The 12,949-nt window shown below is 41.9% G+C and overlaps 1 protein-coding gene across 3 annotated transcripts in view; it reads left to right on the forward strand.

The window, feature by feature from the left end:
- gulp1b (GULP PTB domain containing engulfment adaptor 1b) overlaps positions 1-12,949 on the forward strand; it is a 297,575-nt gene that overhangs the window by 221,480 nt on the left and 63,146 nt on the right. For all 3 annotated transcript variants that reach the window (XM_078228542.1, XM_078228545.1, XM_078228544.1), the window contains exons 6-7: positions 5,806-5,943; positions 11,261-11,377. In XM_078228542.1, the coding sequence (XP_078084668.1) occupies positions 5,806-5,943; positions 11,261-11,377 (255 nt within the window). The remainder of the gene's footprint in view (positions 1-5,805; positions 5,944-11,260; positions 11,378-12,949) is intronic.

The raw sequence follows: 12,949 nt of genomic DNA on the forward strand, positions 1-12,949 counted from the left end.
AGCCCTGCGGAACACCACTGGTCACAGAACTCCAGCCGGAAAAAGACCCTTCGACCCCTACCCTCTGTCTCCTATGGCCAAGCCAGTTCTCCACCCATCTAGCCACTTCTCCTTGTATCCCATGAGCCATAACCTTTTTAACCAACCTGCCATGTGGGACTTTGTCAAATGCCTTACTGAAATCCATATAGACAACATCCACGGCCCTTCCTTCGTCAACCGTTTTTGTCACTTCTTCAAAAAACTCCACCAAATTTGTAAGGCACGACCTCCCTCTTACAAAACCATGCTGTCTGTCACTAATGAGATTGTTCCATTCTAAATGCACATACATCCTGTCTCTAAGAATCCTCTCCAACAACTTCCCTACCATGGACGTCAAGCTCACTGGCCTATAATTAACCGGGTTATCCCTGCTACCCTTCTTAAACAACGGGACCACATTCGCTATCCTCCAATCCTCAGGGACCTCACCTGTGTCCAAAGAAGCGACAAAGATTTTCGTCAGAGGCCCAGCAATTTCATCTCTCGTCTCCCTGAGCAGTCTAGGATAGATGCCATCAGGCCCTGGGGCTTTGTCAGTTTTAATGTTCCCTAAAAAACCTAACACTTCCTCCCTTGTAATGGAGATTTTCTCTAACGGGTCAACACCTCCCTCCGAGACACTCCTGGTTAACACGCCCCTCTCCTTCGTGAATACCAATGCAAAGCATTCATTTAGGATCTCCCCTATTCCCTTGGGTTCTAAGCATAATTCCCCTCCTTTGACCCTGAGAGGTCCAATTTTCTCCCTGACAACTCTTTTGTTCCTAACGTAAGAATAGAATGCCTTAGGATTCTCCTCAATCCTGCCTGCCAAGAACATCTCGTGACCTCTTTTTGCCCTTCTAACTCGCCGTTTGAGTTCTTTCCTACTCTCTCTGTATTCCTCCAGAGCTCCATCTGTTTTCAGTTGCCTGGACTTAACGTACGCCTCCCTTTTCATTTTAATCAGATCATCAATTTCCCTGGTTATCCACGGCTCTCGAATCCTATCTTTCCTATCTTTCCTTTTTACAGGCACATGCCTATCCTGCAGCCTTATCAATTGTCCCTTAAAAGACTCCCACATGCCAGACGCGGACTTACCCTCGAACATCCTCTCCCAATCAACGTCCACCAATTCCTGCCTAATCCGGCTATAGTTAGCCTTCCCCCAATTTAGCACCATGCCCGTAGGACAGCACTCATCCTTGTCCATTACTATCCTAAAGTCAACAGAGTTGTGGTCACTATTTGCCACATGTTCCCCTACCGAAACTTTGACGACCTGACCAGGCTCATTTCCCAGAACTAGGTCCAGTATAGCCCCCTCTCTAGTCGGGCTATCTACATACTGTTCCAAAGAACCTTCCAGTATGCATTTTACAAATTCCTCCCCGTCCGGAACCCCAGCTCTAAGCACTTTCCAGTCTGTACCAGGGAAATTAAAGTCCCCCACTACAATAACCCTATTTTTTCTGCACATATCCAGAATCTCGTGACATATCCTTTCCTCCACTTCCTGTGGGCTGTTGGGTGGTGTGTAGTACACCCCCAGCCTAGTGACTGCACCCTTCCTGTTTCGGAGTTCCACCCACAGCGACTCAGTACATGACCCTTCTAAGTTGTCTATCCTCTGCACCGCGGTAAAATGCTCCCTAACTAATACCGCTACTCCTCCACCTGTTTGAATGAAGGATGAGGATCAGGAAGTAAGGGGGTGACATCAATAATGTAGATTGGAATGGCACTGGTTGAGTTTCCAAGAAAATGGTCAAGGTGTGAGGAGACAATTCCAAGAGAGGTTTTGGGGCCTCACATCAAAGATCAAATCCAATTGAATGGGGTTGAAATTGGATAGAATCATTCTACATGATTGTCTTCCTCCAATCCTCAGATATGGGCGTGGTCTCAGAGGAATGATGCATTATAAATACTACAACATATTCAATAAAGGAGGACATTATCCACTCAGCAGTCATACTGCAATCATCCAAACATCAGTGATGGAGAAACCTTTTAGAGACATTAATCTAGGAAACTATTGATTGACCCTATGGATTAAGATGAGTTAATAATTGAAAGTTGGCATGGATTTTTTTAAGGTAATTTGTATTTGACAAACTTGATTTGATTTTTTGATGAAGTAATGGATTTTGTTGATGAGAGTTTTATGTGGGTGTGGACTTTCAAAAGGCATTTGAAAAATTACCATCTAATGAACTTAACAACAAAATTGAAGCCCATGGGATTAAAAGGGACAGTGCTTGCCTGGATACGGAAGTGCTAAGTTATAGAATGCAGAGTTTAGTGCTGAACAATTGCTTTCAGACTGGAGGTTTGTGTGTTGCGGCATTCCCCCAGAGTCAGTGTTGAGACCAGAGCTCCTTTTGATATAACTGACCTGGACTCGAGAATATAGAGCATAATTTCTGATCTGTGGTTAACACAGAACCAGAAATTCTGTAAACAGTGAGAAGGGTAGTCAGAGACTTTGGTGAAATGAGCAGATACGTTGTGGAACACATTTACTGGAAAAATTAGAAAATGATTAATTTTGGAAGCAAGAATGAGGCACAGTGATGCAATTGTAAAGGGTATTCAGGAACTGAGAGACATTGGGGTGGAGGTAAAGAATTCTTTGATTTCTATCCCATATCCGTCCCCAAATGCTGCCCAGTCACCTCCGCCCCAACATTTGTGCTGGGGATGTGTGCATGACCAAAGGAAAATCTGGGACGCTGTTATCCTTGTCAAACTATATTGTGTGTGTTGATGTACAAATTAGAGAAAAAAATCATAGGAACATGGAAATTAGGAGCAGAATAAGCAAATTTAGCCCTTAGAGCCTACTCCGTCATTCAATCCGAACATGACTGATCTCTCCCTGGTCTCAGATCTACTTACCCACCTGTTCCCCAAATCCCTTTTTATCTATTTTTTAAATTAGAAATATATCTGTCTCCTCCTTGAAACCATTCAACGATTCAGACTCCACCGCGCTTTGGGGCAACAGGTTCCACAAATTCACCACCCTCTTCATCTCCGTTTTAAATCTACCACCTCTCAACTTATGCCTAGATGGCCCCATAGGAAGAAACATTTGGTCTACGCTTACTTTCTCCATCACTTTTAAAATTTTACATACCTTGATCAGATCCCCTCTTATCCTTCTAAACTCCAGCAAATATAAGACCAAACTGTTTAAACTCTCCGCATACGTCAACCCTTTCATCCCCGGAATCAATCTAGTGAACCTCCTCTGAACTGCCTCCAATGCCACCACATCCTTTCTCAATAAGGAGACGAAAACTGAACATAATATTCCAGATGTGGTCTCACCAACAGCACTTCTCTACTTTTATATTTCCTTTGCAATAGATGCCAACATCCAGTTTGCCTTTTTTATTACATGCTGCACCTGCATACCGACTTTCTGCAATTCATGAACATAGACACCCAGATCCCTCTGCCCGGACACATTTTGAATCTGCTTTCCATTTAGGTACTAATTTGCTTTTCTATTTTTTCTGCCAAAACTCTCACTTATCCACATTAAACTCCATCTGCCAAATTTTGGCCCATTCTCCTTGCCTATAAACTAAACTAAAATTTATTTAATTAAACTAAATTTGTGATTAATTAATTAAACTAAATTTGTGATTAATTAATTAAACTAAATTTGTGAATCAATATTTTAGCTCATTAGGAACTAACTAATAAACATAGGCATTGTTTTAATGTAATTAGTCAATCTTTTGGCTTATTGGCCTCAGTTTACAGAACAGTCTTCACAATCATAATCCATCCAAAATTGGACAAACCAGCATAATAGATTGAAAAATTTTAAGTGCAAGTTACATCCAGCATAAATCAAGTTCTCCTTTGGTTTAAAGAAACTTTGCATGGGAAACTATCACCAGCCGCAAAGCTGACCTGGTGTGTTTTTTTTTGGAAAGGTTGGCCAGGTATTAACAAAAATACATCCCTTGATGAGTCTTCAAATTCCCTTACTAAAAAACAATCTGCAGTACATCTGGTATGAAAAAGTATCTTCCTTTTCTTTTAATACTTTTGACATTTTGAAGTATGTAACATTCCCAAACCCAGACAGGGTTAAAAAATGGGATATTTAAAAAGAAACAAGAAGGGAGGGGAGAATACCGTAAGAGGATATTTCATCTGTTTTTGACAAGTACAATTGCTAAACTTTGTTTCCTACCTCCCTTCCCCACAACTTCAAAAACCAAGTTTCATTCTCATGGAACTTGGGACATAAGTGGCTGTTTGCTGTCTTTTGTTTTTATGCCCCTGAGTTGCATTTTTCTTTGATTCAATTTTTTCCTTGTATAGTTTATATATATTTTTAAAATCTCCTCTATTGGCAACCATTAAATAGAGTTAAGACACCAGTGCTCTGGAATAATTTATTGAAGCATCAACTGAGGAATGATAGGTTAGTGTGTCATTGCCAGGAAACCACACATGTAAAACATACGTGAAATGATATGCCTCAGATCTGTTTCTTATGTTTAGTTTATGTTTTCCTCATTCTCAAAGTACATGTTATTATCCTGTATGATGTAAAAATGTTTATATATCACAGTTATTAACTTATGCCATCATTCACTGATACATTGTTGACACAGATGGACAGTGTGTTTGATTATAGTGACCATTGTTTAAATTAAAACCCAAATTGAAAATGAAAGTAACCACCATGAATTTTGCCATGCGTATTGGGAAAATGTGCTCGAGTGCTTTCAAGGTTGTAATCACACTTCAGGTTACTGGTGATGAATATGAACTATGTGAGCCACTCTACTGTAAGTCTTAATATCTTCTGTGCTTCACTGGGCAACTATCAATTATTATATGTGTTTGGAATCTGGGAGGATTTAATTCAATTAATGGAAAGAATGTGACAAAATTATGCCCCCTTTATAACGTAGATAAGTATTTATTCATTTTGGGGTCATAGACATCAAAGGCAGCCAGCTACGCTAGAGGACTTTCCAATCTGTTTAAATCTTCCCTTTAGTTTCTCTCCATCTCATCTGTCTGGTTCCCCTGTCTTACTATTTACAGTTGTGGAGATTCCATAGATATAAGGGGGAGAAGACATTGCAAGAGACCTGGATGTAGAGTTTTGATGGACAAAAGTTAAGGGAAGGAGAGATTTGAACGTGGAAGAGTAGTCTCTGAAAATGACACTGAGGTTTCTTCAATAAGATCAGAGGGAAAAAAAACCTTGGTTGAAGGCAGAAGCGGAAGAATAATTACCCTAAGTTTTTTTTCTGATTCCAGATGACTTTCAAAATTAAGGACAATCTTCCACAATGTCTTTGTAGCCCAGCAGTTGATGGTTGCCTGCAAATCCAATAAATAAACCATTGCCTCAGGAAGAATAATGTACTGCAATAGAAGATAGATTGCTATTTGTAATGTTGTTCTGGGTTTCGCCTGTTACTGCTTGTCTTGCAGTCTTTATGTGAGGAATGGAGAATCTGCATGATAGAGATAGGTGGAGAATTATGCAGCAAGATGGTGTGGTTTGAGTTGATTAGAGTTCAGGCGGATCAAAATGAGACATGTTAATTAGAGCAAATGAGGCATGTTAATTGGAACAAATGAGCCTCGTTATAAATGCTGGCGTCATTCAGAATCTATAAGACGTGGCCAGCTCAGAAATGTTACACTGACTTCATTTTTTGTGACTTGATTTCCATTCTATTATTTATAATTCCACATGATTAAAAGATGCAATTTTTGTTCACATTGCAGGAAGTTCTGCATAATTGCCAATTACACCGGATATCTTTCTGTGCTGATGACAAAACTGACAAGAAGATATTTACTTTTATTTGCAAGGATGCTGAGTCGAATAAACACATGTGTTATGTGTTTGACAGTGAAAAGTGTGTAAGTATGCAACACAATGAACTGTTACAGGGACAAAGTTCCTTCATTAGAATCTGTGCTGGTAATTCGATTCATAAGTCTGATTGAACAAGTGTCCATTTTTCATGTGTTTGCATTTTTTGCAAAATGTCTGTATTAATCCAGCAAGTTCTAGCTTCCATAACAGTCTCCAGATGCAGCTTGCTGGATTCAGGCTTTTCGCAGCAGCTGCACTGCTTGACTTGGGCAGGAAACCATAAAAGATGGGACTGTTGCTGGGAGGCTGAGGTTGCCAACAGCAGAAGCTATGAGAGGAAGCATGGCAGATCTATGGCAGCTCGAAGGAGACAGAAAGGACACGATGCACAAGAAGGCCTTTCAGCAGTTGGATTTTCTAAAATAGGACGTTTTGCATCAACATGATTGAGAAGTTGTGTGTGAAGAGGATACATGTGAACAGGCATGCAGTCACTGATCTACATCGCCTGTTGACAGCAGGAGAACATGTATAGTTCCGCCCATGGCTGTGGAAGTTATGGTGTCATTCAAATCCTGTACCACAGGCTCATTGCAGAATACAATATGTGACACTGTCATACAGCAAGATAATAGATGCCTTTGTGCAAGGAGATGGCAGTACTTTACTTTCCAAATGTAGGCTGTTGATCAGGAGCAGAAAATGCATAAATTTCCCCAAGTACAAGGTATGTTTGACTCCACAAGCTTTGCATTATGTTTTCCCCTTCAATATTGGACATGCTTTGTAACAGGAAGGGATTTAATTCCCTGAATGTTTAACCAGAAACGTTTGACAGAGATAGCATTTGGTGGCATATCATTTCTCTTTTTACTGCAACCACCTTTGAAATCCTTGCGCATTACGACTGAAATCTCAGAGAGGGGCTGCTGCTTACATTGGACTAACATAATTTAAACCAGACATTCTGATCAGGCATTACGGGCCAATTCATGCTGTGAACTTACCTGGTTTGGCTTCGCGAGGCCAATATTTCAAATGTTGGTTTCAAAGTACTTTGCACTGGAAACTCGCACTGCTTTCTGGCCTGGTTCTGGTCTGTTGTTTTCCTTAAAGGTTGCCAATTTTCACACCTTTATAAAAATACAGCCCTCGGTGAGTCTGCAGATTCCCTTCCCAACAAAAAATTAATTTGCAATGATTTTGGCATGAAATGCTGTCTTTTTCTTTTTAATACTTTGGACACTTGGGAAGCGGTGAACTCATCTAGTTTTGATTCATTGGGCCAAAATAGGATGTTTTACATCAACATGACTGAGAAGCCATGGGGCAGCACGGTGGCACAGTGGTTAGCACTGCTGCCTCACAGCGCCAGGGACCCGGGTTCAATTCCCAGCTTGGGTCACTGTCTGTGTGGAGTTTGCACGTTCTCCCCAAGTCTGTGTGGGTTTCCTACAGATGCTCTGGTTTCCTCCCACAGTCCAAAGACGTGCTGGTTAGGTGCATTGGCCTTGTTAAATGCTCCCTTAGTGTACCCGAAAAGGCACAGGAGTGGGGATTTTCACAGTCACTTCATTGCAGTGTGAATGTAAATCTACTTGTGACTAATAAATAAATGTTTTCAAAAATGTTTTTTAAATGCTGGTTGCAAAAAATATCTTTGGATCCAAAGACAAACTTAATGCTGTCTTTCTTGGCAAATTTGACGATGCAGGGGCATTTATTTTGGGGGGTGTGGCAGGTTGGGTTCTGGAGCGGGGTTGGGGGGGGCTCATTTAAAGGTGTGCCTGATGAGGGACCTGGTATTGGGAAGGTGGGGCCTGCTGCAAGCCACTTCCTAACCTAACTATGGACACCCTTCCCGCATGACCTCTCACTCTTCCTGCCATCATTCACTTGTGCCTAGCTCTATTAATGATCCTGAGCCTTGGTTGTGTTTAACAAAGAGAGCGGCGGGCTGCCAACCTCTGCCCAGCAGATCTTGGCGGGTGGGACTTCTGCAGGTTCCCAGGTTTCATGATCCCAGAAAAGGCCCATCACTGCAGTCAAGTGACTCCGGAGCTAACTTACAAAAAAGCACAGACAAAATTGCAAAAATATAGATTCTTTCTCGTATTTAAAAAAAAACAAGAAAATGAATCAGCATAAAACATGAATGGCACTTTTTTAAAAAAAAGAAATCCTGATTTTGTTACTACCATGTGCATGTGTTTAGCTTGGCTGATTTTGATAGTCACTTGAGCTTTATCAGACATGATAGAATGACCTTTCCCTGAGATTCAAAATGCCTGTTATTAATTAAGAAATTGCCTTTCTGTTTAACGGTATTTTTCCCCAAAATCTATCCCAAAAACATGGCAAAGAAGCCAAAAATTTATATTAATTAATGATGCAAGCAACAGATGCACACATAGATGGGTCCAATAGGATCTTTGTAGGCATTCACAGGGCCAACATAATTGTGATTTTAAATAATTAATATTAATCAATGATGAGCAATAAAATATCGAACAATCAATAGTGGTTGTTAGAGGCTGGGTGTTTCAAAGTATAAATCAATTCGGTACCAGACAGCTGAAAACCAGGCTGTCCTGTGTAAGATGGGATGAATGGATACCCGACCAGCAGTGCCACTACCACACTGTATGTTTGCTCTATATGTAGAAGATACAAGGCCGCGATTCTCCCAAATAAAAACTAAGTGCTGCCACCAGTGGAAAACCGGAGTTAGCCAAGATCTTCAGAACAAAGAACAAGCCTGTTTAAAAAATACTGCATAAGAACCAACAGCTGCTGACACCAGTAGGCACTAGGGATCAAAGAGAGAGCCTGTTTAAGCACATCAGATTTAATCAACTACGAAGGGAAACCAACAGAACTATTGCCTGCTGTGAAATAGTCTGAACCTGTCAATCAGGAGGGTAGTTAAAGATACTGGAAAATTGTATGTAAACAAAGCATTTACACTTCTCAGCGTGGCCAGAGATTTAAAAAGAAACCACAGTGTTAATAAAATGGGGCCAGAATAAACAGCTGTGATGAAAAGAGGAAGTGCTTGAGGCTCACTGGAGCATGAACCAATTGTATCGACAATGAATTGTTTGGTCTGCTCTGGAGCTATCAATCAAAACAATTCAAAGTGGCCAGGCAGCAGCTCATTCAGACTACAAAGAGGAATACCCCTTGTGAAACTGACATTTTTTGTCAACCAGAGTACTTTAAAGAGGACTGTCCACACCTGGGGCTGATGAGAGAAATCAAGGGAATCCCCCTCGTGAAACTGCTTCAATCAGAGTAGGTCAAAAGAGTCTGCTCACACCTTGGACCTCTTGAGAGAAAGCATAGGCAATCCCTTTTGTGGAATGAAGAGCTGTTGTGATTTTGAAGGTTTCTAAGTACTCGGGGCATGGATATTAATGTAACCAGGCCACTTCAAAGATTTTACGGAACACAAACAAGAATACAGATTTTTAATAGAAAGTTGCCTGAAATCACCATCCTAAGAGTGATCTCCACTTTTCCCAGGGCAAGAAGGGGTAGTCCAGCCACGAGACCCCCATCCCATAGGAGAATCCCACGGTAAACCACTTCACCCCCAGCCCAAGCCCATTCAACCCACAGGTCCCTTGGGGGAACCCTCCCTCTGCACTTGGCAATGGCAGAGGGGCATATGGGCACAGAATATATCCCCTTTCCCCCTTTGGAGTCGTAGGTGCCAGGTCCACACTTGCCAGGACCTGCACTAATTGGCACCCGCTGGACTTCCCGCTTGGAGTGCCGGAGCAGCCATCCCCAAATGAATTGCAACAAGTACTCATTAGGTACCTGCCCATTCTGGGTGAGAATCTGATCGGGACTGGCACTGCGGGCTGGGAGAGTCGCAATGGGTTTGATGTCTGGCGAGAATCCTGTTTTGGCCCTCATGCCTGATTCAAGGGGCCATCAGGAATCCCAGCTGCAGCTAGCGGCACCAGAGAATCACCCTGTGGGGTTATATCACTGCCTCATCTAACATCCCAGTTGATGTCTTTTGTCTGTAAATGTTGATGTGAGGGTGCTACAAGATATGGATGAACATTTTAGGGTCCAATTGGCATCCCTGTGCCATTGTGTTTTAGCAAAGAAACTAAACAAAGGGAATTCCATGAGGCAACCAATTAAGCTAATAATGTTCCATTGGCACACAGCCTCTCAGTAAAGCTGTGCTAACCAGGGGAAAAAAGAAGCAAAAACTGTTAAAAACAGAATTATAATCAAAGCATGCTTGCAGTTATATTATATAATATTGTCTCCTGTTGTTGTTTTCATTTTTAAGTTTCAAATGTGCCAGGAAATATTGGGTAAAGCTTTTTAAAAGGATGATACTTTACCTATTGAATGAGTATGGTTTTCTGAAAATGGTGATTATTGATGTATTGTAAAAGAAAATCCATCAATTTAAGCCAAATGTAAGAGTTACAATACAATGTTCCCAATCCTAGGAGTATAGGAAGTGTCAAGTATGTTGTTTGCTTTTGCACAAGTTGACTCTCCAAGTTTTCAGACTCTGATATATACTCAGTGCATATTAATTGATTGTTTGAATCAACTGGAATATGCAACCTCTTATGATATTTCCAATTCCGATAAATATTCATCCATCATCTCCTCCGTGCCTACAAAATCATAGAAATCCTACAGTACAGAAAGAGGCCATTCGGCCCATCGAGTCTGCACCGACCACAATCCCACCCAGGCCCCACCCCCGTACATTTTACCCACTAATCCCTCTAACCTAAGCATCTCAGGACACTAAGGGGCAATTTTAGCATGGCCAATCAACCTAACCCGCACATCTTTGGACTGTGGGAGGAAACCGGAACACCCGGAGGAAACCCACGCAGACACAAGGAGAATGTGCAAACACCACACAGACAATGACCCAAGCCGGGAATCGAACCCAAGTCCCTGGTGCTGTGAAGCAGCAGTGCTAACCACTGTGCTACCGTGCCGCCCACAGGTACATGAGGTAGACAGAGCACATGCTCATGTCCTCATGTCTCTTCCCTTAGCTAGAATTTCATGGGACAGGTTGCTGGCTTCTCACCACCTTGTCCTTAAAGTCCCGGATGAGACTGGAACCCAGAGATGCTGACTCAGTGGCAGGAGCGCTACCCACTGTGCCACCAGACCTCCCCATCTCCAATAAATATGCTTGTCATGAAACTTCTGTCAAAGAGGAAAACAAACTTGTATTGGCATCCTCCACAGCCTAAGGACTTGCCAAAGTTTTTATAGCCAACTAAATATTTTGAAGTGTAGGCACTGTTGCGATATGAAGCTTTTAGACACTGGTTGAGATTTTTTTTTAATCTGTTGTAGGCTGAAGAAATAACATTAACTATTGGCCAAGCTTTTGACTTAGCATACAAGAAGTTTCTGGAAACAGGAGGAAAAGATGTTGAGACAAGAAAACAGATTGCCAGTTTGCAGAAACGAGTGAGTTTTAAATAGTTATTGCATCAGATGTAATGCATTGAAAAATATTTCACTTTAAATTGATAAATCCAGCGTCTTATAGACTGTGAACAGATTGCAATACATTTCTTCTCAAAGCATTTGGACATATTTGCATATTAAATTATTATAAAATTGCAATGTTTATGTCTACACATTTGTTATGGAAATTATGGTGCTTTCTCTCCACTTTTGTGTACTAACAAAAAAGAATTATTTGAAAAAGAACATTGGGTGAAAAATCCTCCTGCTTCACTGCACTGCACAGATTTCAATAGGTTCCCCCTGGAGCAGGCAGCACCTTAGGCTACTGCACCTGTGGGGGCCAGAGCTACTAGAGACATCACAGAGCAAGCTGGTCTGATGCCAGGATACCAAAATCAGGCAATGGAAGTCCTGGCAAATCTGCATTGATGTGTAGATGCCGGCATTGGACTGGGGTAAACACAGTAAGAAGTTTAACAACACCAGGTTAAAGTCCAACAGGTTTATTTGGTAGCAAAAGCCACAAGCTTTCGGAGCGCTGCTCCTTCGTCAGGTGAGTGGGAATTCTGTTCACAAACAGGGCATATAAAGACACAAACTCAATTCGCAGAATAATGGTTGGAATGCATTCCAACCATTATTCTGTTAATTGAGTTTGTGTCTTTATATGCCCTGTTAGTGAACAGAATTCCCACTCATCTGACGAAGGAGCAGCGCTCCGAAAGCTTGTGGCTTTTGCTACCAAATAAACCTGTTGGACTTTAACCTGGTGTTGTTAAACTTCTTACTAAATCTGCATTGTCCAGAAATGAAAGAAAAACACAGCAATTGTAGCAAGTTAATTCCTGCTTTATTTAAAGTTCCAAGTAAACACATTGTAGGTGAGTAAAATCTGTTTTTCAGTGCAAAATGCTTGAAAGTCACAGTGTTGCCACACCGTGAAAGGGATGACACCAGATTAGTGCACTGTCCGTACAGAGACACCAGTGACAGTGCCTCTGAGTCTACAGCCCCACAGAGAGATTGAGCAGGAGCTACAGAGAGGGCAAGTTCTGCACTATGCCCTCTGCTAATTGGGAGCCAAGCTCCTTCACACACCTCAACAGTGCCAGGATGCTGCTCACAAGGCAAGTTACTGCACGCCATCAACACTCTCCTGATTGGCCCCCCATCAAACATCCTGATCTAAGTCCTGTGTAGCAGAACCAGCCACGTCTTTATCACTTGGTGTGCAAAGGCAGGAAATTTGGTGGCATGCGGGGGGAGGGGGGGAGGTGTGGGTGGAAGGGAAGGGTGGTGGTGGGAAATGATACATGAGGTCCACTTTCATATCACCTGTATATTGCTCAACATGTAAGATAACATGATGAGAGTGAGCAAGTATTGAGAAGGGGTTTAAAGCAGAAACATGCCATCTTCCTCAATGTTCTCCAATGTTTGATGATCTAGCCTCATGATACTGAGGTCTTTCTCATCCATGGGCATAGGAGATGGGGGTGGCCCTGTCCCCTGTTGGTTCTGTTCTGCTCTCTTCTGATGAGTGCCACCTTGTGCTGCAAATAGGACAGA

The sequence above is a fragment of the Mustelus asterias genome, chromosome 14 (assembly GCF_964213995.1).
Source record: "Mustelus asterias chromosome 14, sMusAst1.hap1.1, whole genome shotgun sequence".
Classification (NCBI taxonomy): domain Eukaryota; kingdom Metazoa; phylum Chordata; class Chondrichthyes; order Carcharhiniformes; family Triakidae; genus Mustelus; species Mustelus asterias.